The sequence below is a fragment of the Coloeus monedula genome (genome assembly GCF_965178545.1).
Source record: "Coloeus monedula genome assembly, chromosome: 4".
Lineage (NCBI taxonomy): Eukaryota > Metazoa > Chordata > Aves > Passeriformes > Corvidae > Coloeus > Coloeus monedula.
In genome coordinates this window covers 30,641,531-30,667,038 of record NC_138784.1, presented here as the reverse complement: position 1 = coordinate 30,667,038, position 25,508 = coordinate 30,641,531, and the positions used below count along the sequence as shown (strand labels likewise).

General features: G+C 45.6%; 1 protein-coding gene across 1 annotated transcript in view; it reads right to left on the bottom strand.

Annotated features, from left to right (window-relative positions):
- Positions 1-474: 474 nt before the first annotated feature.
- The window catches only part of NTN4 (netrin 4), a 48,211-nt gene continuing 23,177 nt past the window's right edge, over positions 475-25,508 (bottom strand). The window contains exons 4-10 of the mRNA XM_082281117.1: positions 17,861-17,987; positions 16,619-16,807; positions 9,751-9,967; positions 8,943-9,055; positions 7,686-7,754; positions 5,824-5,994; positions 475-2,217 (exon numbers count right to left, since the gene is read on the bottom strand). Coding sequence (XP_082137243.1) covers positions 2,081-2,217; positions 5,824-5,994; positions 7,686-7,754; positions 8,943-9,055; positions 9,751-9,967; positions 16,619-16,807; positions 17,861-17,987 — 1,023 coding nt within the window. The 3' untranslated portion in view covers positions 475-2,080. The remainder of the gene's footprint in view (positions 2,218-5,823; positions 5,995-7,685; positions 7,755-8,942; positions 9,056-9,750; positions 9,968-16,618; positions 16,808-17,860; positions 17,988-25,508) is intronic.

Sequence of the window (25,508 nt, the reverse complement as noted above, 5' to 3'; positions counted from 1 at the left end):
CCCCTAGACACTAATTTCTGATGCTTGACTTCACTCTGCAGTGTTTTTATAGAGCTTTTGCCACAGCACTTGTTTCCCATAGCCTTTTCTTTCCCCTTAGTAGTTTCAAATGTAGGGAACAAATCTTACTTTTGCCATCCCTGACTTGCTTCTTATAAGTACCTGCTCAGCAGCTCAGCCTTCGAGCCTGTGTGGAGGCAAGGATTTGGCCACCTTTGAAAATATATAGGTACAATTCCCCTTCTTATGTGAAGAGCTTATAAACCTCCCAAAACAAGGAATGAAATGGGATTTTTGTGAGCCATCCATGCTACTTCGCTTCTTTCCACGTGTTGAATTTTACCCCCCAACCAGAAAGGAAAATATCCCCCGTGGCAGCTTCTTCTCACCCAGTGCAATCTTTGCTTGTGCTCTCTAGGGCATGCATGAAGACCCTGCTGCCATTGGCATAAGCAGTAACAGGAGAAGAAGATGTTGAAATATTATATTTATTACATACATGAGATACAAAAAAAATTTACCAAAATAGTATCTTTTTTTTGAGAGTCCACAGGACCTTGAAAGAAAAATACATACGTAAAGTGGATTGGTAGACTCCTAACTTTTCTGGTGTTGTATGTCTTCTTTCCCCTCACACTCATGAACGAAATTACACTCTATACAATGTGGTTTAAAGATGCTTTATAGAAAAGATATATTTTAGTGCTGAAAACTGCAGTAAACTGTGCTATATTTCATATTGGTGTTAATGAGGAAGTATAATGGCTGCATATATTGCAAACAATAACACAGAAGAAAACAAATAAAATGTTCAGTTTTAAATACTTACATAAAAATAAAATAAACTCCAGGCCCACCATGAATCGCTGGGTTGTGATATGTGAATGCAAGTCCTTTCCATTCTCTGCATCCACTCCTTTTCCTGCAGTCGGAGTTTTTCTCCTCCGGCAATTGCATTTTTATCTCAAAGTCTCTTCTCCTCACTCTGTTTGCAAAGTCTTGCTGGAGTCCTGCCCACGGGGTCCAAGTGCTGGTCTGAAGCTGGGACTTCAGTGCAAATACTTTATCTTTCAGATTGCATCCTCAGATATTCTGAGTGGCCAGTGCCAGGCTGGCCATTCCCTTTATACTGTTAATGCTGTCCAACTGCGGGGGGTCTTCAGGAGTGCTTCTGTTTCAGGGAGTTTTTCACGTGCCACCTTCAAATTCTTCTTTCCCCAACACAATCAGACTTCCTGCACTGTGAAGTGGCAGGCAGTAAAGTGCTTTATACAATGAAATATTTACACTAGGGCTAGGTTCATTTTTTAACACTTCAGGGACAAAAGCTCAGAGGTGCTGCACCCTCTGCAGCTGGCTCTTCTCTGCAGCCGTGCAGTGGGTGGAGAGCTGGCCTCTGCCCTGCATCACGCCTGTGCCAAGGCAGAGGCATTCAATTCACTCCAGCAGCTCCCTCCTCAACAGCAGAGAATCTAGCCCCTGAAACAGCAGAGAATCTAGCCCCTGAAACCTTCAGCAGGGCAAACAGGTTAAAAGCAAGTGGCACCCAATTCTCTTTGATGGGTGCCATGTCCTAACCTGTAAGAGGGTGTTTCTAAAGAGTGGTTGTCATTGCCACACTGGTGCCAGCACCTACTCACTGCTATGGCCACTGCCTTCCCCACAGCATCCTCTGGGAGCCTCTGGAAGCCACTCAGGATCCACGCTAGTGGTACTGGCAGTGTTTTGCTTCTCAGCAGTAGCTCTTCCAGGGTGGCAATTTAGTCTTGGGTGATCAGTGGCTTCATGGGAGCTGCTCCAACATTGTACAGGAGCGAGACAAGCATCCACCACCCTTCCTTTTGTTTCCCTCAAGATAACGATGCGCAGGGCTCAGGTGAGGCCCTCACAAGGAAGCTATAGGCAAGTGAAAGAACATTGGCCAGAAAGGGTTAAACTAGACAGCGCCTACAACTCTGAATGCCTCACTACATGTTTTGGCACTATTTTCTTACATTCCAGTTTTCATGCTAGAGGTCTTCTCTCTGTGGAGGCTGTTGCATTTTGTGCATAAAGAAATGCCCTAGGCAGCTGTACACCTCTAGTTGCAGTCTCTTTTCAAAATCTCCAAGACCTTTCTTCCGAGAGCCGACTTCCACTGGTGGACAAAACTTTTCATGTTGACAATGAGCCTGCCCGTTCGGACGTCCTCGTGTCCTGCCACAAGGTACTCCAAGCCTGCAAACCAGCAAAGTGGTCAGGGACTGCACAGTACCATGCTCAAGAGGCCCATTGAGCTTCAAAGTCAGCCTGGATATCGAGTCCCATGTAAAAAAGCACTTACACAAAGAAATGTTTATACATATTGACTCACATATATCTGTATATCTATAGCTCTAGCAGTACCTATGGAAAAATGACCCCTGTGGCTACCTGTCAGTGAGATGCAGTACACAAAACATGATTTTGTTAGCTTCTAAATATAAATGAAAGCTGAACTCTGGGGGCAGCACTGCAAGTTTTTATACCTCTTTTGGAAACTGCTATTACCTTCATTTGGCAGTCATCTGCCTCACTTCTCTCTGAATAAATCTGGGAATCAGTTCAGCAAATTCCAGGAATGGAACAGTGCAGGATGGTCCAGTGCTTGGTGTCATGCTCGGAGCGGCCAGTGGCCGCTTGGAGGCACAGGCGTGCCAGACCCCAATGAGAGGCAACACTAAATGTGCTGGCACAAGTACCCTAGAGGAGCCTGAAAGAGCAGCTGCCACACTGAAAAGAACTGCTAATTTCTGCTGCTGCCAGATGTTTTAGAGATATGACAGCAGCATCTGACAAAGCCTCATCTGGTTGTCCAGAAACAGCCAGAAAGGGCTGGATTGTGTCCCTGTGGTGCCCTGCTGCAGGGCTTGCCTCAGGCATCCAGGTCTGCTCTTGACTTTGAGGATACAACTCAAAAGAGTGCTTGGAACCAGGTAACAACTGCTAAACAGGGGGATAGAGCAAAGCCTTTGGCTTGAATTAGCTAAAGAAACACTGCCACAGATCCAAACAGCCTGAATGGGCCACAAATTGCCATAAATGGGGATAACAAGGAGGATAATCCCTTCCGTGGCAGGAGGAGCTTCCTGCCAGCACATTTAGGGTATAGCCAGCATTAGATCCCTCCTGTACCCCCTTCCCACTTGCACCAGTCTGAGGAGCACGATGTGCTGCTGCAAACCAGGCACGGGAGATGGGCATCCCCCGGTGCTCTCAGTCATCCCGCTCCATCCTGGCTGCAGCAGGGAGTCCGCTTGTGTTGTCTTGGGTTTTCATTTTGCAGTCCAGAATAAAGGAAGGGTGCTTCCCAAGTTAAAGGTCAAGTATGCTTTTCTTTATTTCAATACAATTTGCTTCCTACTTTATCTGAGTTTTTGGGCACACACATCCTCTCTTCTGCCAAGTAAACACAGGATATGTGTGTGGCACCATTGCCCTTCACAAGACATTGATTTTGGCCAAGTCAATCTTGCTGTTACAAACATCACTTTTCAAGGGTTCCTGAATTTATTTCCCTTGAGACAGAAATGTGGTACACACACTCAGAGAGCAAACAAATATTGCTGTGATTGCTGATCGTGTAGGGCTTTCTAGATTTTCAACCTGATGCTACAGAACTGTAAAATTAAAATGAGTCAAATGACTGAGATGCCACAAGCCAGGACTTGAGGCTGGGCAGTTTGCCCTGGCAGGCTGCTCTCTGCCTCTCTGTGTCTGTGCTTGGCAGAGCCATGGAAGGGATGGGCTCCTGTTCCCTTGCAAATAGGCAAGACCTTTAAATCTTTCAGCTCAGTGTCCCCCAAAAGAAGAATCTGCCTCTCTGGGTGTGCGGGGAGCAGGGGGTATGCAAGGGTGGTGAAAGGGTTCCCCTTGTAAGAACTTAAGCATGTTTTTCGTATGAAAATAGCCCATGGAGATTTAATAAATGCTTAGAGTTTTCTTTTCTTGTCAGAGCCTTTAAGAGCCTACTCTCCTTTTGGTATCCCTTTACTTCCGTAAAACAGAATAAAACCACATTTGTCTTACTTTTATATTTATCTTTGATCTCCTCTGTATTTTTGGAAGATGTGATTTCCATTATAGCTGTATGTCAGAAAATTGTTTTATGTCAGCTTGACTTTTCATCCAGCTGTTTTTGGTTTATTCACCTGTAGGTCATAAGCTCTTACTGTGATAGAGAGTTGAATCTGCTAATATTGCCAACGACTCAGAAATGAATGTGGTAGCTAAAGAAAATAATGAATTAAAAAAACATCTGGGATCCTTTTTTCCCTCTTTGACATTATTGAATCTTAAAGATTCACTCAATGGATGTTTTCAGGTTTCCTATTAGCACCAAACGTCATGACTTTTCAACATGAAGGCTAAGACTAATTTATACTCATGGGACCAGCAGCTGCATTTCAAAACAATATCAAGCTTTGCAGTGTAAATCATGAGAGCTGGCAAGGAAGCAACAAGGGAGTAACACCTTGTTGTGTCAGAAACCTGGACTATCACTAAAGACAGTTGCATCTCCACCTTTCTGCTGTTGTCTAAAAGACCTTCATTGATTCTGTGATTAATGCTGTCTTTTCATCTGTTGGGGAAAATCAGTGAAGCTCCTCTGAAGTTAGTGGAGTGGCAAAGCTGGGTGTCAGGTGTGGGCTGCCCTGCAGGCTCAGTTTTGAACAGCTTCCATTGCATTCCTTCAGGTTCATATTAAGGCAGCTGCATCTGTTCTTTCTTGCTTGTGTTTCCATTGCATATGGAAAAAAAAAAAAATAGCTGTATCTACTTGATTATAGATTTATGGTGTTCCAGCAATATCCAAAGTCTTACTGCACTTAAACAGTAGAGCCCTACCTAATGCTGCTGATTCATCTGACCTTTGCACCTGACAAGACTTTCTAGCTACAGCTGTGCTATCAGAGCAGCTTGCCTTCAAAACCAGACACAGTCACTCCTGCAGGCATGAAAGAAGACTGCAAACACCTCATCAGTGAATAACCTTACTGTATGACCCAGCCTCACAGACAGCCCTGTCCCCCCTAGTTCCTAGTGCTGCACATGAAAGGGATGTCTCAGCACCTAAGTCAATGCTTCCATTGCCAATTTCCCAGTGGTGTATGTGCCTTATGGAAAGAAAGTCTTTTATCTGAATTAGTTGGTAACTGCTCATTTATCTTGGAGTTGTAAAGAGAGGTGTGTCAGCTGGAGCTTAATTTTGCTCTGTGGAAGACACTGCTGAATCTGCATGTCCTTGTCCATACTGGAGACTGCATGCACTGTTTAGCCACCACTGGTTATACTCCATTTCAGTGAAAGAAGATGGGAAAAAACTGTGGAACTCTCGTCTCACTGCATAAGAGAATTTCTTCCGAATCTTGTAGAAGTAAATTTGTATTAGTTTCAAAGAGAAATGTTCCCTTGAGTCTAGATTAGAACTTCAGTACAGTATCATGACTCAAATTAGATTTAAATGTGTTTTCATGGATTCAAATTAGCTTTAGCTTTGAAAGATATACATGCAATTGTGGTGTGATGTGCACCTCCCTCCCTCTGGGAGTGGAGACTGGTCAAACTGAAAGTCTGTTACTATGCTACATAAAGAGAATTGTATGTTTCAAAGTCTATTCAAAGTTTTTCTCTATGAAATTCCAATTTGGTGGAGATTGCAGTTGCAATCCAAGTGATGTAAGCCAATAACTTTTAATCAACACTGGGCTGCAATCTCAGCTCATTGGTATGAGGCGATAGTGGGGTGGGAATGAAATCTGTGTATATGTGGTGGAAATGTACAGTTCAGGGAGTCAAACCTACCAGGATTGAGGATGGGACAAGTGCAGCCTCTGTTAGTCCAGGATTCAGGGTAGAGTGTCCTCTTGCCCCGGAGAATCTTCAGCTTTGTAGATTTCAAGACTTTCTTGATCTTCACACTGACTTCTGCATGGGAGCCTTTGTCATGAGCTGACAAGATCTTTGTCTTGATCACTGGGAAGACAGGAATTCAAAACGAGGACTATACAAACTATTTACAGTGGTCTCTTTTTTTCCCTGGTCTAATACTGGTGTCTGAGAGAAGCAGTCAGGACAATTGCTTTGTTATAGTGGAGTTAGCCCAGGGCTCCTTGCTGGGGAGCCCAGGATCAGAGCAGCTGCTGGAGAGCACATACATCCCCACACCCATGGGCAGAAATGCTGCCAGTTGTTTTGGCCATGGCCCCTGGAACTGCCATTAGGGCATGAGGTCCCATTTTCCCCCAGAGCTCAGCAAACCCTTTGGGTTCCTTAGCTCTTTTGGAAATCAACTGGATTTAGGGATGGACCTGGAGGCTTTGCTGGGCTCAGCCCAGACAGCCCAGGCAGTAGGCAGGGGTGTGAGGACCTGCCCTCATCCCACCCTGGTGCCTCATCCCATCCTGCTGCTTTGCAGAACTGCCAAATCCAAATTCAGTGGAGGAGAGCGAGACATTGGTGGGGACTGGGGCAAATTATGGAGTATTTTGAGCTCACCCATACCCACAGGCACATTCCCACCACCTGGCATTCCACTGCTGAGCCCCTGAGTGGTGGAGGCTCAGGGCTGAGTTCCTCCACCCAACCTATACTGGTAGGTATTGCCATATGGTGGTGCTTTATTCAGCACTCATGTTGGGAAGCTCGGGGCAGCCTCTCACCGTGGCCTCCTGGAGATCATGATGAGCCCCATAATTCATCTGTCTCTCTAGTTTAGCTGACACCTTCACATGTTGACTGATGAAAGGGGGAGAAGCCTGAGCGCACTTTAGATAAGATTTATGAACTTTGAGGTTTTGTGACTTTTTTTTTCAATTTCTTATCTTTTGCAAGATTAAACACAGTTACTATCATGGTTGGGAAGCAAAGCAGAACAGAATCAAATTTTTTCCTAATATCACTAAGCCAGGGCTACATTTCAACAACTGGCAGCCCCTTGAACTCCCCTTCGTGGGTTGCTTCTCAGCCTGCAGAGGTATGGGCTATCTCTCTGCATTTTCAACTTCAGTGTGAGATGAAACAGGTGCAAGAGACCCCTGCAAGAGATTCCTTATGAAGGAAGGGAGTGCAGCACAGAGCATTCCTTGCTCTGCCACAGTATGAAGAGGCAATTCACTGGCATACACCGGGGAGGTCTTGGGAAACAAAGTGCCTCATTCATGTAAATCCAAGAGACACATAGACAATATATATCACCCCATTGCAACAACTGAACTTTTTTGACAGGGGGAAGTTCCCAGTAGCTGCTGGAATTGTTTTATCCATGGATGGTGATCACAGTCCCTCCTTACGTTCGGTATCATTCAGGCACAGTAATTTCTAGGCTCTGATTGGGGCACCTCATCTACGGACATAGTTTCAGTGACCCATTTTTGGTAACAGTGGTTTATAGTTTCCCAGGGACACTTCCAGCTCTTGTCCTCCCATGAATTTTATACAAGGGCGTTTTGACAGCAAGAGAGATGGGTAACAGAACAAGATGCTTCACCCACCTTGACTTGGAACCATGATACCTATACATTTTGGTGGAAGATCTGCCTTTAGACTAAGTATCCCACGGGCTTGCCAGGATGCAGCGGTGCACACACAGCACCTCTCATGCTTTATATACACTTTTGCACTGCCTTGCAGCACCTCCCTTTACAGCCACCTCACCCACAACTCACCATAGGTGTACTTCATCCCACAGAAGACCTTGGGATTCCCTAAAACTTGCTCTTTACATTCGCATTTACCTGGGGAAAAAGAAGGAAGCAAATGGCATGTGGATTGTGGTTAAAAGACAGGAGCATTTGCAGGCAGAGCCCAGGAACTGCCAGAGGTTTTTCAAGTGGTCCACAAGCCTCATGCAAAAAAGCCAAATTTGCAACTCTTTTCAGACTGAGAGTGAATACAGAATCCTAGTCCAAGGGCAATTACTCCTTGTTTACAATTAGAAGAGAAGGAAAACAAAGGCCTTATTATTTTGCCTTGGGATGCAAATAACATGCGTATCTTTCTCTCTGGTATTTTCCACACCGCAATGTACCAGACAAAATTTCAAAAGGAAATGTTGCAGAGGTTAAGGCAGATTAATGACTTCCGTGATCTTAGAACAAAGAATAACATGATATACTTATTTACGTTTAAAATGAAGTCGCCCAGACAAATGATGGAGCTTTCCCCTCAATTAACTCAATTATTGTATCTTCGAGATATTATCAAGCCGCTCTCTGAAAATGGAGGAAATGACGCTTGCCTGCTTGCATGCAGCGGCTGCAAGGGAGGACAGCTTGATGCTGCCCCACGGGGCCAGCCTGCCTCGCACCAACCTTCATGCACCTCCCCGGGCTGGGAACACAGGAGGGAGGTAACTTCCCCCGCTGCATGCTAGGCCGTCTCAAATTGCATCATAAGCTGCAAGTGATGCCAAAATTGTTGTGGGTATTGGGGAAATAAATTGTGAGCTAGAAATCCCCTAACTACCTGCTAGTGAAGGGCCAAACCCCACCCTTTAAAAAGAGTTGCTGGTTTGTTGAGTTTTAGGGAATATAAGGATTCCTTTAAAACATGATGGTCAAGTAAAATGTGAGGATATTCAGCCTTGAAATTCATGAGGGTATTCAGCCTTGAAATTCAGAGCTGGGACTGCAAATTCTTGCCTTACAACAGCTAAATGCTGGGTGCAGGCATTCAGCACGGAGCATCCGCCTAAGGGGTTTGCACACCCTTGCATTGATTGGATGAGCCATAAGGTTCCTCTGGCTCTTGGAGGGGAAGGAGGTGGTCACAAAGACATTCCTCCACATGGTAGTGGGGGAATGTCCATTCCCCCCTGCAACTGCCAGGGTGCTAACTACAAGCCAGTGCAGAAGACTAAATCTGCACTGGCTGCTGGCAGGAGGGATAGGGCAGGTGAAACACGTGCAAAGCCACAGTCCTACCAGAGTGCCGCAGTGCCGAGAAGCCCTGCTCATCCTCCCAGCCCCAGGTGGGCTCGCTCTCGTTGAGCACTGCCTGGAAAGGAGGTGCTTCATTGTGCCAGGTCACGTCTGAGCTGTTGAGGGGAAAGGGAGATGGTCAACCTTCCTCTAGGAGCCAGCAGAAAGCAGGGCCATCCTACTACCAACCCATCCTCCAGGTACAATGTGACTGTGTGTCTTGATGATGGCAAGAGGCAGTTTTGAAAGGTGAACAGGTGGATTGTTGTCAGAGAGGATCATGAATCCATTTTGGGTTTAAATATGTTATAAGGATTTATATACCACAAATATCTTCAGTCTGGTAAAAAAAGCAACATGTCAGATTTGGAGAGTGGGGTATTATTAAAATGTGCAGTCTTCTAAAAGTCAGAGCTTGACTCCAAGCCCAGCACAGTCAACACAAGCTGAGTTACAACAGCAATATTAAGCCTTTGGTCTCCTCTCACTCAGATGTCCCGGAGGCCCATATTTTGCTTGTGGAGAGGAAACAACTGTGAAGGTTATAGAAAACACCCGCTACATTAACACCAGCACTGAGAACAAAAATTCCAACATTGCAGGTGCCCTGCCACAGTGTGCCAGGTACCCAGGGGAACCACAGCCTCAGCTTCCACTCTATCCCCACTTCTTGGCCATACCAAACCCCAAGTATTTTACATAATGGATACTTTTCAGCCTGCTTGCCATGTGTAAATAGTGCTTTCCCTGGAACAGAGATCACAGAGGTACGGTGAGGCTGGGAGGGGGTGGCCAAGACCCCCCAACTCACCTGCTACTGTGGCAGTCACCGGTGAGGGGGTCGCAGCTGCGGGCACAGTCGCAGGGGCGGCAGCCGTAGGCACCGAAGCCCCAGTAGCCAGGGAGGCAGTGGTCACAGCGGGGCCCTGCCACGCCGGGCTTGCAGGGGCAGTCGCCAGTGCTGGGGTCACAGAAGGTGCGGGGGCCCAGGGGGAGCACGGCCGATCCCATGGGGTGGCAGGAGCAAGCTGCAGGGGAGGGACACCGTGAGGGACGGAGCATCTGTGAGTGCACAAGCTCGGCATCACAAAATCGCAGGAGATGCCTGCAAAAACCACCTCTAAGCCTAGGGACACCGCTGGGTTTCTGGGCTTTTTTTTCTCTCACCCATATAAATCTGAGCAGTCTCCCTTTGGAATCTGTAGAATTTTAACTTTCATGAGCTATTTTAATTAGTCAAGCTACCCTGGTGTCGTGTTATGTTTTGCCAAACAGGCCTTTATTACTTTCCTTGCAGCATCTGGATTCTAATCCGGCCAAGTACCCAGGGATGCGCCTGCTTCACTGTGATGTTTAAGCAGCTGCGGGTGCTTCACTGCAAAAATGAATCAGAGCATAATTGCTTTTTAAAGTAATAACAACTGTCTTGCACCCAGGAGGTTAAAAAACCCCTCAGAACATCATTTTAATTAAAGTGGAGGCTGAGCAAAAAGTATTCCTCTGTCTCTATCTGATTTTTAAAGCCATCATTTAAAAACCTTAGGAAAAAAGAATGAGGAAACGGACAGCTCAGAGATAGGCTTTTGCATATTCTCCAGGACACAGGTTTTCAGAGTGCATGTCAGAAATGCCAGCTGCTCTCTTTCCTCCCTCACAGACCCTTGCATCAGAACAATGCACTAGAAGTGTACTGGTACCGTTCTCAGAAAGGATGCCCTAAAATAGGTGGTATGAAGTATTCCTTACCTACTCATTAGAGGGTTTTTTTTCATAAATGTAATTTATGTTTTTTACAAGACTACTTTCCCCCAAAGAGGTTAATATTTTCAAAGAACAGAAATACAGTTATTAAACGCATGAGCCAAACCTCTGACCAGGTCAGCAGGCGATGCGGTGACCCACAGGACCAGTAGCTGGGTGACTTGTGCTCTTCTCCCCTCTGACCAGGACATAGTATGGTCAGCTTTACACACTATGGCAAAAAGTCCCCTGCTGAAAGACTTTAGCCCAAAGCTTCATTTACATAAAATTTTGGTTTCCTGAGAACATGTTATCTGTAGGGAATATTTTCACTAAATTCTAATACCAATCTGTTGCAGTGGCAAAGTCCACTTCACACCCCCACATTGCTTTGCAAGTGCTCTCTGGGTAAACCTCTGTGCTAGAAAGTTCTCTCTTCACCAAGATTCCACTGATCACTGACTCTCTCCCCCTCCCATCCCTTCTCCCATTGGCTCCTGTTATGTCACTCACCCTTGCCTCTGCCCCCTAGCCCTCAGACCATTGGCTTCTGATGCTTTGCCCACCCCGGGACCCTTTGGGATAAAACCATGTGCACGTGTCATTCTTGGTTCTTTGTCCCTGCTTCCTTCGGGTGTGTTGGTGTCATTAAACCCCTTGGAGCTGCATGCAGAGGACCCCTCTCGCCTCTTCGTCTCCGGTTCGTGCACAGACTGTGTGTGTGAGTGGCTGCTCGCCACTGCCTGCGAAGGTGAGATCGTGTGCGGGCGAGGGCGCTGGCAGAGCGCCGCCTGAGTGTGTCCGCGAGGGACCCTGTGGAAAAAACACGGCATCCATCCACCGAAGCCCTCTTTCCATGCCAATCTTTCTATTTTGCAGCTGTGAAGGCAATAGAGCAGGAAAGCCACTACAGGCAACACGATATATTTTTCTCTTAAAATACTTATTGCTGCACACATACATTTGATTTTGCTCTAACAACATTTTTGTGGTTTCAGGAATCTGACATACCTGGAGTATAGTTACAAAATATTAAAGGATAGATTAATATTGGCAGTTAACTTAGAGGCGACTATGATTCCAACATCTTTGCCAAGGTAATCCCCAAATTTTCCCCACCCTTCCCATTCCCAAACAAATATAATTACATAAAATTAAAAGATTAGAAAGCCTCTCCACAACCTGCGTAAGTAGCTGCAGGCAGTGAACTCTGGTACCTTTAATAGCATAGTTTTCAAGAGCGCACACTGAGACTTGCATACCTTTCTCCTGAAGCCTGTGAAGTGTTTTACACCTGATACATACAGCCAAATGCTCTTTTTTCCTACTAGATGAGGTGGGTATTTCTGGCATTCCTCAGGCCCTTCAGGGGAAATATCACGCACTTAAGGCTCTTCAGTTCTCCTCCAGTTAATGAGATAAACCCACTGCTCAGCAAGAGATTTGGTCCTGTTTTGGTCAGGTTTCAGCTGAATTTTACACACAACCCACTGGGCTTGGAGCTTTTATGTTTTAGACAATTCTTTTACACATTTTTTTTTAATGGAAAATTTAACATCAGTGGCAACACTATGGTGAAGCAAGAATATTAATGTTACAAAAGTTTTTATGAAAAAGAGCAGCAAACCCATAGGCAATTAAAAAGACAACTAAAAATGAGCATGTAGTTGGCTATACGTTTTAATAAAAGCCACAAAGAGATGTGTTGTAAAGGCTGGTAATTTCTAACAGGCCTGCATAAACACTTCCATGGATCCCATCCTTCCTGGCAACTCCTCAATGAGCCACCAAGGTGTCAATCTGCTTTCTAACTGTGGCTGGCAAATTGAAGGTTTTTGCTCTTGGACCTTGGGTGAAGGCCCAGGATGACACTAAGTGGCATTAATCTGAATGGTTTGGGTGGCAAATTTTCAGCACGGAAAATGTTTGTGATGGGCTGCAGTGGGAACTTGCTGAGCAATGCAGACATAAAGTGAAGCCCATCACTATGCACCAAGCACAGAAATGAAGCTCTAGAGCTCAAATGTGAGGGTGTTGTAACACATTTGAAAGAAATGAATGGAAGCAGGATGGAGTGCTTCCATACTATGGCAAGGGTAGGAAGAAAAAGATTGCAGGACTGATTATACAGTGTTTGAAAGTCGGAGCTACTGGTCCCTCATGGGCAGCTGTGCTGTGTTGGTTTTTGACCCCATTTTCCTCCTTCCACACAATCTGCACCTCACTGTAGCACAGGTAGTAGGAGACCCATGTCCAGGAAGGTGAGAGGAGCAGCTGAGCAGCAGATAAAGCAGCTACAGATGGTGTTGGATGGCATTTCTTTGTGGATGCACAGATGCAGAGTGTGAGACTCTCAGTGCGAGGCTTCTGCTCAGCACCTGTCTCCTGTGCCACAGCCACCTCACCGGAGAGGCTGGGTGTTTCCACGGCCAAGGGAGCTCTTGAGAGAGAATGGCTGGGCCCCAGCACTGGATCAAGAGAAACCTTCCACAAGCTTGACCTTTTTGCTTTCTTTTTGATTTGTAAGCAGCATTGCTAAAAATGCCAATTTACCAGCCTGTACTACGTAGCAGTATTCTGCACATGACTTCCATGCACATATGAATTAACAGCTGCCTGTCCTGGCATTGCATGTGCTGACTGGGATGGAAAATCAGTGAGTGGGATTCCAGCAGAACTGGATTTCCCTGCCCTGGATTGGTGATACTGTTGTGGTTTCTCCGGCTGCCAGCTAATCGTTGGAAATGACAAATATTTACCCTCAAAACCCTACAGTTGCAAAGCAAAATAATCTTGGCAATTATAACACTAGATTTTATTGTCTGCAACTGTACTGTAGCTGAGGCTTAAAAACTCATGAGGTTGGAAAGAAAAGGACTCATAGGTATGGCAGAGGGAAAGAGTCATCAGGTTGGTGTTTTAAACATCAGAATGTCTCATTTTTCAGGTACACACCTACGCCTGAGCAAATACTGTATACAGTCTTTGCCTACAAGAATCTTTTAAGTATCCTTAAAGATTATCGCTTAACAACTCCTTTATTTACTTTGACCTAGGTATTTTTAAATTTTCAGCGGTTGAATAATAATGGTGTCTTGAGCCAGAAGCAAACAGGCAATGCCATGGCCTTCCCAAGAAAGAATAATAGGGCTCCACGCACGTCCCTTGTTATTGCAGACCATGGCATGGTCCTTGGAAATGTTCCAGGCATAGGCTGCAATTGATCTTATATGATTTAATTTAACAGTCATTAGTCATTTTCTATGGTCCTGCAGCTGCCATCTCCCCCATGGGATGCTGGGTCCCTGGGTGCAGGGAGCATTCCTGGCAGCAGGAGACCAGAAGTGAAAAGGTGAAGGGGTCTTAGGGAGGAGTGCATTGGTGAGGGTTTGAAAAGCCCAGAGAGAAATCATCTGGGAGTTTGTAGTAACAGGGTCTCTGAAAAGAAAGCATTCAGATAATCCCTATATTTGTGGAATTCAGTTTGTACTAGCAGAAGTTGTCTTCCTCAGATACTTGAGGGAGTATCATGCTCTGCAATTCATAAATGTGGGGGGAAAAAAAGCAATGAAGTAGATGTATTTAATACAGAAGGTAAATAAATGTAAACTTTTTCTGACTATACTCAAGAGTATCTTACAGTTCTTGTTAAATATATGTTATCTTTGGCTTTTAAATACCAGAGTTCATGAATACCTAGTGGTCCGTACAGCTGGATTGTTGCATGAAAGAGTCATGGGGGCACACTTTTTTTTTTTTCTAATGTGGAAAGTGGAATGCCATGGGCCAGTGATTCAGAGATGAATGCAGAAAGCCAAGAGAACCAAGAACTGGCATATGTCAACAAAAATACTCATTAATCATCTAATATCCACAGCTTCCTCTGGCTCATAAAGGCAGGGAGAAACTTTTTAATCAAGAACCCTGGAATTTGGCTAACGTATAGCTAATGACGTGATGTACTCCCTGACTTCTTTAGCAGTGGCCTGACTTGCACACAGGCACATGCACAGGGTTGGCAGCCTTCCCTTCGAGCTGGGGCTGTTTTTGCAGCAGTATGTCCTGAGACCTCTTGTTTCCGTCTGGCTTTGCAAGGAAGGAGGCTCTGTGCTGGCCAGCCCAGGAGGTGCCATTTGACTTTCTCTTGAACCCTGCAAACAGCCACAGATTATGGACTGGGCATTCTGGCACAAGGACGAGCCTACAGTGAGTCCTTCATGAAATTCCATCCCCTCAATGGACTGAATGAGGTGACAGAGGAGATGGAGGCCACTTTTACTGCTTTCAAGGTGAAGGGTGGTGTTTTTAGGTGTCCAGAAAATTGCACTCAACTCAGTGCCAAAACTTCACTTGTCTTCAATGGCCTCAGCTTCCCTGATGGGAGCTGGACCATAAAGTATAGCAGGAATTATAACCCTAGCAAAGGTAGCAGAACCACAGTACAATGATGTTTCAGAGCTTGAGGGTCCCATGTAGAATTTATTTCCATCTTCTGTTCTGCATTATCTACCAGCAGTCAATTAATCCTATTAGGGTTTTTTTTATTCAGCAAGGATGAATCAATGAGTTAGAAAAAACCATATAGCCTCTGCTTTGAGTCTAAATGCAATACTTAAACCTGTTTTTTTACTAATGAGACTCCAACCCAAAAGTTCATTGACTAAGTTCTGGCAATAATTAAGGAGAAAAAGCATCTGATGTTTCAGAGGAGACTTAGAACTTTGATGTATACAAGTAGGTAATGAACCTTTTAAAGTCATTAAATTCACTTTTTAAAAAAAATAATTGTGTACAGCAGTGAAGTAATTATTTACACAAGCAATGGGGAACTGTGATCAATTCTATTTCCACAGAGAACTAGGATCGTAAGACAGGCAGTTCAGCTGTTGCTGCCCCTCCTTGCAATGAGTTAAAGGTGGAGAGGAGGAGGACCCCTGCAACAAACTGGTGGGGCTGCTGGGAATCTCATGAGGATGACATGCAGCAAGGGAGAGGGACAAAACCAGCTGTTCCCCACGAGACCTCAATGAAAAAAGTGAAACCTCACCACCCTCCCAGCCTGGGGTGCAGCTCCCCGCTGCAGGAGGGTTTCCTCTTCCTTTACATGCAGGTACTTCTCCCTGAGAGGAGAGAGATGTGCTCAATGTCTCCTCAAAAGACACAGGCAGGGTGTCAGCTGGATTTCTTTCTGTCACTTATGAAGGTCCCCCTCACAGTAAGTGAGTCAGCGAGGAGAAATGTGGTGAAGCCAGTGGGCAGCTGTAGGCTCAGAGAGGAGGGCATGCCTGCACCTCATATTTAGCTGACCAGTATAATGTTCTCAGCATGATCTGGGGATCTGGAGTCCCCCATGGTGAGTCACCATCCTCACAGTGGTCCCTGGGGAGTGTGACTTTTGGATTGCTTCTTTGCATGGGAAAGATTTAATTTCACATGTGCCTGAATCAGTGCCTGTAGTCTTGCCTCCTCAGTGTCCCACCTCCTGGAATATCACTTGTTTTCCTGTCTGTCCTTCCATACCCACCTGCTGCTGCTGTGAACATGAACTGGTGGGCAATGCTATTTATTGGCTGCACCCCTGCTGGCTGAGGAACCTGATTCTGAGGTTGCAACAATCACCAAACAAGGAAAGCATGAAAACAAGATGCAGTTTTCCTCTCCAAAAATAGCAATAGGAGAAAGTAAATGAATCATCTCTCTTCCCCTGTCCTCAGGCTACAGGGATCCTTGGGATGGATTTATCAACAGCATCTGCAGACTTTCACCCTGCAAATATCACCACTGCTTTTTGCAAGTAGTATCACAAAGAGAATTCCAAGAGCTCCCTGTCGTTCACTGAAGCAAGAAGATTCCTCCAGGGAGGGGCAAGAAGATCTCACCTTTCATTTGATACCTTCCCACTTGAGAAGCCCTTCACTAGTACAAGGTGGCTGACTTACGTTTGCAGGCGTCTGGGGCAGAGAAGGGCTTCCTGAGGTCACGGTAGAAGCCCAGCTTGCAGCGCTGGCAGTGCTGCCCTTCTGTGTTGTGCTGACAGTTGTCGCAGACACCGCCACTGCGATTGCCCGATGCCAGCCACGCATCCATGTCAAAATGACAAGTGTCGGCATGCCCATTACACTTGCACGCTGGGGACAAACCAAAGGGAACAGAAAGACTCATTAAGGCAGTGACACACAGTGATTTAGAGAAAAGAGACACAAAAACTCAAACCACATTTTGGAATGGGGACTTGACCTATGAACCTGTTATTCATTCAGATGCATGAAGTATCACTACATTTTCATCCACACTTCCCAACATCTGGAGATAACATTTAAGAAAAAGTATTTTCTTTAACTCTTTTATTTCCAACACAGCTTTTCCAGTACAAGGGCAGCCACAGGTGGTCAGGCCAGGACAGAGAGACTCCTACATTCATGGGTCGTGCTGAGGAAGGATCTTTCCATCTCAGCTTTAGAAATCAGCACTGCCCTATACAACATCTGCCATGAGCATGCTGTCAGGATGTTCCCTGCCGCTGATGGAGAAAAAAGGCAGGTGGAGGAGAGGTGTGTGAGGGATGGTGTGGTTAGTCCTCAGCGCCCTTCTGACTGGACTGCTGCTGTTACTGAAGCAGACGGCCCCATGACATCTGCATTCCCCTGCTTCCAGCCCTCACCCTAAGTATCCTCCTTGGCACTGCACAACTAATCCTCAAACCTCCAGAGCCCAAGGCTCCTCCCACTCTCAGTGCCTAGGGGTAAGCAGAGCCCACATCCAGCAGCAGAAAGCCATACCTCCTGCAAACATGTTTGTCAGTGGTGTCTATGGAGGGGAAAAATCTGGCCCCTTGTCACCTCCAAGGTACCCTGGGCAGCTTGCAGTCTGCCCACAGCAGCAGACCATATCTCCAGGAGATGCACTTGGGTCCCAGAGAAAGGCCAAACCAACAGACATCATGGTCTCGTGAGGATTTCCACATGAGAGGCTGTGCAAACAGGGCTGTCCTTGCCACACAAACATGTGGTGGGTGCTGGGCAGGGGCGTGGCAGTGGCTCTTCACTCACTGAGCTGCTTGGAGAGCACCCACCCACCGCAGGATGTGCTGCCTCTTGGACAGATGGGAGAGAGGCACGCATGGAGGAAGGATTCCACTCTGACAGAGGCTCTGGAGACACCGTTCCTGACTGGCTACTTACACTGACACTCTTTGGGGGCTCCGGTTTTGCCGTCGGCAGCCTGCCAAGGCTGGTCATTGTAGAGCGGGGCGCAGTGCTGGCAGTGGGACCCTGCGGTGTTGTGCTTGCACATGCATTTCCCATGGACCTAATAGGGGAAAGAGAGCAAGGATCACCCACAGCAAAGGCCAGAGTCTCTGGGGCACAAGCAATGCCCACACACAGGAAATAGCAGGCCGGCTACATGCTATTGCATTGACTAGAAAGAGGGATATAGCATGATGTCTAATTCAGCCAAGGGCAAATATTCTGTAGTTACACTTTCAATTAGGTCAGTACGTGTAGATCTGCATGTCATGGTATTGCAGAATTGTACCTTTTTTTCTTCCTTTTTGAGATCTAAAAGGGTCTTTAGCAGTTTCCAGATGCAGCATGAATTTCCAGGAGAGACTAAAAGAAGCCAAGATTCAAAGCATCCTTGGGAAGCACTGTAAAACCTTTCTCTTTTTCTCTCTCGTAAACATGAATACACCTTTGCAGTACTGCAGGAATAGCACCTACAATATCAGCACCTAGCTCTGTATCCCCAGCCATCTCCAACACAAATAAGTATGAGAAAAAATAAAACCAACCCCCTGAAACATAAATATCTATTCATCCTAGGCAGAATTTTTGCCCCACAAAGGAAGAATCAAGGATAGCAGAAGGCCCATGACTGACTATACTCGGACATGTTCATGACAGATAATTTAACAGCTAGACAGCCCAGTGTAAGGGGGTAATTAGAGATGAAAAGCCAGCACAGCACACTTGGTGCCAGCTGCTCTGTCAGTCGCTGGCATTACTCACCCTATTGGCAAATGCAACGAAAACAGGATGTAGCCAGACGGCATGAGCAGCCCAGCAGTGCCTGGCTGCAACAAAACCAAGCTCTGCAGCAGCATGGCTTTGCTGGCAAGGCTGAAGGCCCTGCCTTTTCCCATGGAGCATGGCAGGTAGCTACCTACTGTAGCCATTTTGATATGTGCCTGTGCTTGTAGCTTTACTCTGCTCCACATTTTGCTTTTAAGTACATGGTTCAGCTTCTCCTGCTGCTCAGTAACGAGCTGGGGGCCTCAGTAGCCCTGTGCTCATGACACAAGTTGGCGATAAAGCCAATGGAGCTGCACCAGCTGCTGGCTGCTTTTGGCATCAAGAGGAACACAGGATAGTTGGGGTGCCTGGTGATCCAGCCCGGAGCTGGGGCATGGCTTTAACTGCTGCTGGAAAGTGCTCCCTTCCACGCTGTTTAACTTGTGGTTTTACAAGTGCGCTGTTCCTAACTGCATGAATTGCTGCCGAGACCGCCACAAAAAGGTTCCTTTGAAAAGCCTCAACAGTAAACAAAACAGAAGAGGACCTTGAACATGTTGTAAACAGCTCCTGCTTGTTACATATGTGCATGCACACACCACACACACTACTGGTGAATGATGACTTTCTGATTTATTCATTCATAATGAATAGATTTCAGCTGCTATCTCACAGGAGTCAAATGTAACCAGCACAGAAAAAATGTCAAAACTGACCTGGAAAGTCCTTCAAAGACTTTTCAGCAGAAATGAAAATAGCAATCTTTCAAAAACATTTTAAATTCATTCCTGCCTTGTTAAAATGTCAAACAATACAGAACAGCAACTGGGCTGTGTAAGCAATGGATAGGTTCAGATGGAGTCAGAACGCACAAGCATCTAAGCCAAAGTGAAGATACTAAGCTAACATTGTTTTCTGTGCTATCTGGCCTCATCACAGGTATTAGTTGATCTCACTGCAGATGCTACTTGGTCTGTCTGGCTTACCGTATTGATATAAGCTTAAATGTGTGCTCATGTTTGAGAAGAATGAGAAGTAAATATAGAAAAGAAACAACAAATTTGGAGGGTATACTTAGTTCTCAAAGTGTGTCTTGTGTTTTCACATTTTCATTATTGCTACCACCAACAAAATGTTCTTCAAACTCTCAGATGCCTCACTTTCCTAAATTACCGCTCTTCGTTGAATTTCTCTCTCTCATATTTTTTAGACAAGATCCACACATAAACCAATGTTACAGATTCACTTCACACATATTTGAAAGCATACACACCTGCTTGGAAATAGAAAATGACTAAACCTGTACTGGTCATCTTGTGGTGGTTTTGATGGTGTCCTAACTCTTTGATGCCACTTTTGGTAGGAGTTTCTTGCAAGCCCTTTGGCCATTGAGTGGTTATAGCTAGACAGGTTGTACTAGCCTGAACCACATCTGTGACCACAGAAATCCTTCAGAAATCCTTCCTCACAGGACTGTCCCAGCTTTAAGGGTAGAGGGACCCACCAGACCCAGGACATACATGATCAGGAAGAGAAGGTGACCTGAAGGAGTCAGAGGGTGCCATGGTCAAAACCAGGGGGTCCTTTGGTGCTTTTGCAATCATGATGCCAAAGTGAGAAGGACGTGGGAGAAGAATTGCAAACAGAAATTGTCTCAGACATGGGGACCCTTGAGATTACTTTAGGGATGTGTGCTTCCCCTTCCTGTGCCCACAGCCTGTAGCCTCACCCTCCAAATTCAGCTTACTCCTTGCCAAAGCCGTACAAAGAATCAGTGGGGACCCAATCAATCATCCAGCGGCTGCTCAGCATTAATAATCCAAAAACTCATCTGAAGCTCAGCAGCACCTCAGAAACCCTCAAAGAATTAAGCATCCCAAGACACCAGCAGAGAGCAAGGCAAAATGCCCCGCCAAGGAGCATTCATGGTTACAAAGAGTAAGAGCTCAGATTTTCTGAAAACCCAAGTACTGTATAATAGAGCATGCTGCATTGCTGGAATAAAGGAAGGAGGGTGAAAATACAACAGAACAGAATCCCAAGAACCTACTGTTCCACCATTAATTTGGCGTGCAGAGCTAATAAGTAAACCACTGAATAGCTGTGAACCAACATATTAATATTAATCTGTATGTGAACTCCAAAAAAAGAGGTTGTATGTAATTTAAAAACTGTTGCCGGGAGGAACGTGTTCCCCATCCTTATCATAACGATGCTGCTTTGCAGTTACCTTTCCTCAGGGTTTATCACAACCAGCCTCCATCAGCTGCTCCTTCCCAAGTGCAGATCCCACTGTGGATCCCACATGCCCTCTGCTCACCTGGGCAGGGCCTGGCATGGCTTTTCAGTAGCCCAGCCTGTGATGCACACTTCAATGCAAACCTGTGTGCCCCTGCTCACTGCAGGGCTGGGGACTCATAATCTCAGTGGGATTCAAGTTTGGGTGAACACCTGCAGAGTTATGGGATGCAACGGCCTGGCTGACCCCGCTTCTGTATCAGAAGCACTACCCAGACTCCAATCTTTGGGAGTAAGCTTTGGAAAAGTCAGCAGGTTTCCCAATTCTGATGGTGCCGTGCCTTTACAGCCCTGCTACTTAAACAGGTTGAGAAAACTTTGCCTCTCCAAGGTCCCCTCAGGTCTCATAGTGGCCCCAACCCCTCTAGGCCAGGTAGAGCGTGGGGTGCAGACCCACTAATGAATAAGCAAAACAGCTAAATGGGCAGCTGAACCCAGTGAGCAGAGGGAAACAGAGTCTTTAACAGCTTGTTTCTCAGTGCAACCATTCAGTTAGTACCTTCGTTTCCATATTCCTTTTTCACAGAAGTTTAATGAAAAGTCAGACCTAAGTGATTCAAAAATCTTGCCTCAAGCGGATGTATTTATTCTCTTAGAATAGCATTATAATGATTACCCCCAAAATAGCTCTGCTTTAAAAAGTCTCTCCAACCTAGCTTTATCCCATTGAAGAAAATATCTTCTTTCTTTTGCATAATTCCAGCATGACAGAAAACATTTTTATGCATTGGAAACAAAAAAAAGGTGGATACTAGCAAGCCCTTTCTTGCAGCCCATAGGTAGATGTGTATTTTTTTTAGTTATAAAGAAATACTATGAGAGCTAGAAATATGAGAAAGATAGGACAAGAAGGGGTAATAGAAAGAGAAGGGAAGTGGCAGCAGGTGAAAAACAGCCAACAGACTGCCTACACTGGGCAAATTAATGTCTGTAAGAGCTGTAGGAGGGCCACTTGCAAGACTGGTCTGCCATGCAAATACCCTGTCATGCCATGGAGCAGCTGGGAGACGAGGCTGAGAAACCAGCCCAGCAGCTCTGCTGGGACCCAAGGTAGATGGGGGAAATGTTGTACCTGGCCTTCAGGATTTCTCCAGCATCTCAGCACCTTTCTGAAGGCAGAATGTGACCCCTGCACATTGACAGGGGAAAGAGGACATATTTTCCTCCCTTTTCATTCACTTCAACTTATAGTTAACTGTAAGGCGTACCCACTAGGGTCATTATGGAGCATCACTAAATACACAGACACAATTCCCAGCATGTCTCACTCCTTTAAGCATTCACACGGCTCCTGACTCATTTAAGCAGCAAGGCCTTCTTATAACATTTTTCATTTTGTCATGGGGTCTTTATATCCCAGTTCACTTTCACACTGTTCCTTCTTAGCTTGACAGCCCCGTCGCAACGTCAGTCATTAGAGGGCACAATGCAAACAGTGTTACAAAAGTTGCCTTCTGTAAGATAAACGAGCGACTGATTTCTCCATACAAAGACAGTTGCTAGGGCATGCTTCCTTCCAGAGCCTTTTGTTGCCAAATTATAACCTTCCAGCACTTCCTTTTGGATTGCAAATACATAGGGCTTTTTCTTTAGTCGAATCCTATAAAATACTTTCCCCCATATTTATCATGTTCCAAAATGTTGGGCAGTGACAAAGAATGCTGCACTGGGGGAAAAATGCTTTCAGTCACCTGTTATGAATTGATTTATATTGTAAGAACTCAGCCACTATGTGGAGTCCAACACAAATGCACACTAAAAGAAAATCAATGTCTCAAAGACCTGATAGCATAAACAGTCTAAATAGCTGGGAGGGGCAACTGCTTTTAATAGAATTTCCTTTTAGAACTGCTAAAACTGTATTTTTTTTTTCTCTCTCTCTCCTTTTTTTTTTTTTTTTTTACTTTCATGGAAAATGGGCATGGTACCAGCCTAAGGGAAAATGGCAGCATTCACACTGAGTCTCTAGCCATAGCTTTTAAACTGTGTTGTGCTCAAACTGCTGTGCCGGTTTTAGAACCAATGCCTACTGGTGGCTGTCAGCACACGGGGAGGTATTCTTTTCCCAAAGCACCAGACAACCAAATTTATGCATGAGAAAATTCTCATATCCTATCTCGTTCTTGGGAGAGAATACAAAGCTTGTTGTCCAGGGTGTGGGGGCTGTGTGGTGGGGTTTTTTTAATTCCTTGTACAATAGGCTTCTGTCAGCGTTGCTCTGGAAGACCTTGAACATCTTTTGATGTCAGTAGCATGATAACAATTTATAACAGCCACTGGGTTGGCCACATGGGAAGCGGGGGGGCGGGAAATATTCACCCTGCCTAACTACACAGAAGTGCTTCAGCGGAGTATCTTAGTCCACCCAGGATCCTGACCTTCATAACTATGGAAGGAGCCTGGCAAGATCAGCTGGCTAACTTCCAGGAATCCAGATCCAGGGAGGGCCAAGGAGTCTCTGAGATGGATGAACTCCAGCTCTCACCTTGAGACAGAACTGCACAACCCAGATGAGGTACCTCTGGGTTTGCTTTCCCCACTTTGGAGCCCTAAATTGCAAGATCCTACTTATCTCCAGGCTTGCACAACACTTGCCATAGCTGCAAGCAGGGATGCTTTAGCTGGTAAGAGGCCAAGCATGCACTACAATGGCCCCATGTGCAGAGGTACTGGCAAAGGGTGAGAAGCTCCTGTGCCACAGATCAGAGGAAAAAACAGTTTTCTCATGGCCACTGAAGATCAGGAGGGATCTCCCATATATGTGAATTCTTTTGTCTGCTCATATTTGTGGTTTGCCATGTAATGTGGCTCACAAAGTGATCAACTGCTTAGCATGGTATGGTAGGACGTCTGTTTGTCCATGCATATCTTTTCCTGGGTATGCATTGGGCTGTTGCTGATGAGATTTGGGTAGTGACCCTTTGAATAAAATTGGGAGAAGCAGGAAAGAGAGAAAGTGTATCTGTATCAACCTGACAGTTGTCTGTTGCACACAACTGTACAACAAGGGACAGTCAGGATCATACTACCCACAACGAGCAGCCCTTGCCATCCTGGGAAGGCAGCCAGGTCTTCTCTGTAGTCTTCCTGAGGAGCTCATGGAAGTATATCTTCCTCTAGAGCAGAAGTTCCACCTGTATATTCAGAATTCATCTAAAGGCTGATATGGCATTCCTGATACTCAAACAAAACCAGAGTTTTCCTACACAAATTCCATTATATTTTAGGAGAAATGGTAGGTGGGGGAATTGCCAGCAAGAAAGGAGCATCATGGAGAGTTTTGCAGCTAGATGGTGATGAGGGCACAGAAACAAATCTCTTATCAGACTCTGTAAAGTTGAACTTTGTTTTGACTTGACTCAGACAAATTGCAGACTGAGGTTTCCCCACTCCAGTGAATGGAGCTACAGCTGCTTCTGCCAGGGTGGGAAGGAGCCCCTCTTTGTTCATGAAGCCACCCTGTTTGCATCCCTGAGGGTGTCCGAAGCCAGTATTATCTCATGGCCAAGTGGACTTGCAGTCTCACTTCAGCCATTCACAATATTTACCTTCAAAGCTGCCACCTTCTCAGCACACAGTTTTCAAGATTTCAAGAAAAAATACATCCAACAGGAGGAATCCTGAGGCAGCAGGTGGGCCCATGTCCCAAGCTGACCATCCTGGCCCCTTGGGTCAGAACCCTGCACCAAACCTGCCAGAGCAGCAGCCCCCAGCATTCTCACATACCCACGCTGTTTTGTCAGATCATCTCTGGGTGAGGTGGCTGAAATGCTCCTGGTCACTTTGTGAGATCTGGCTGAGACCTGGCACCTGGCTTAGTGCTGCTGGGATACCCCAGATTACTGCCCAAAGCAGCCCAAGAGAAAAATAAATGTATCACACCTGGGTCTTCTGCTGGCCAAGCAGGGACTGAAACTAAGGCTGCAAGTTAGGATTTTGCCTGTAGGCTGAGAACAAGTGGGGGGGGGGGGTTAAGAAAACTTGCACATAGATTTTTTGAAAAGTTGTTTGGTTTTTTTTAAACAATCTTAAACATACTTAAATTTTGATGTTGACTCTCTAACTTAGGGCATATTCTTCAGCAGTGCTCTTGTCTAAACAAGCATAAAAACAGAGCCAGATTTTATAATCATATCGTGAAATGCTACTGTGCTTCCCTGCTTTTGTTGTCCTCAGTTTTGCAGTGATGGTTCTGATAAAACCCTTGGTGGATAGAGTTACATAAAGACTATACTGAAGTCTCCATCTCCCTCTTGAATGATTGGTCATAATTCTTCAGAATTATATTTTCTGTGAGTTTTTCAGGTGAAATATATAAAACTGATCCTTCTCTGAAATCCTACTGTCTTTTCAGAAGTTTTTTGACTTCTACCACTTAAACAGCCACAGACATTGCACTGGCAAACCCCAGGCTGGGTTGCACGAGGCAGCTGTCATTGCAGTCCCTGAATAGCAGTAGCCTCGTGCCACAGGAGCCTGGCACAGTCTAGGCTCAGCCAAAACTGCCCCAGTTCTATGA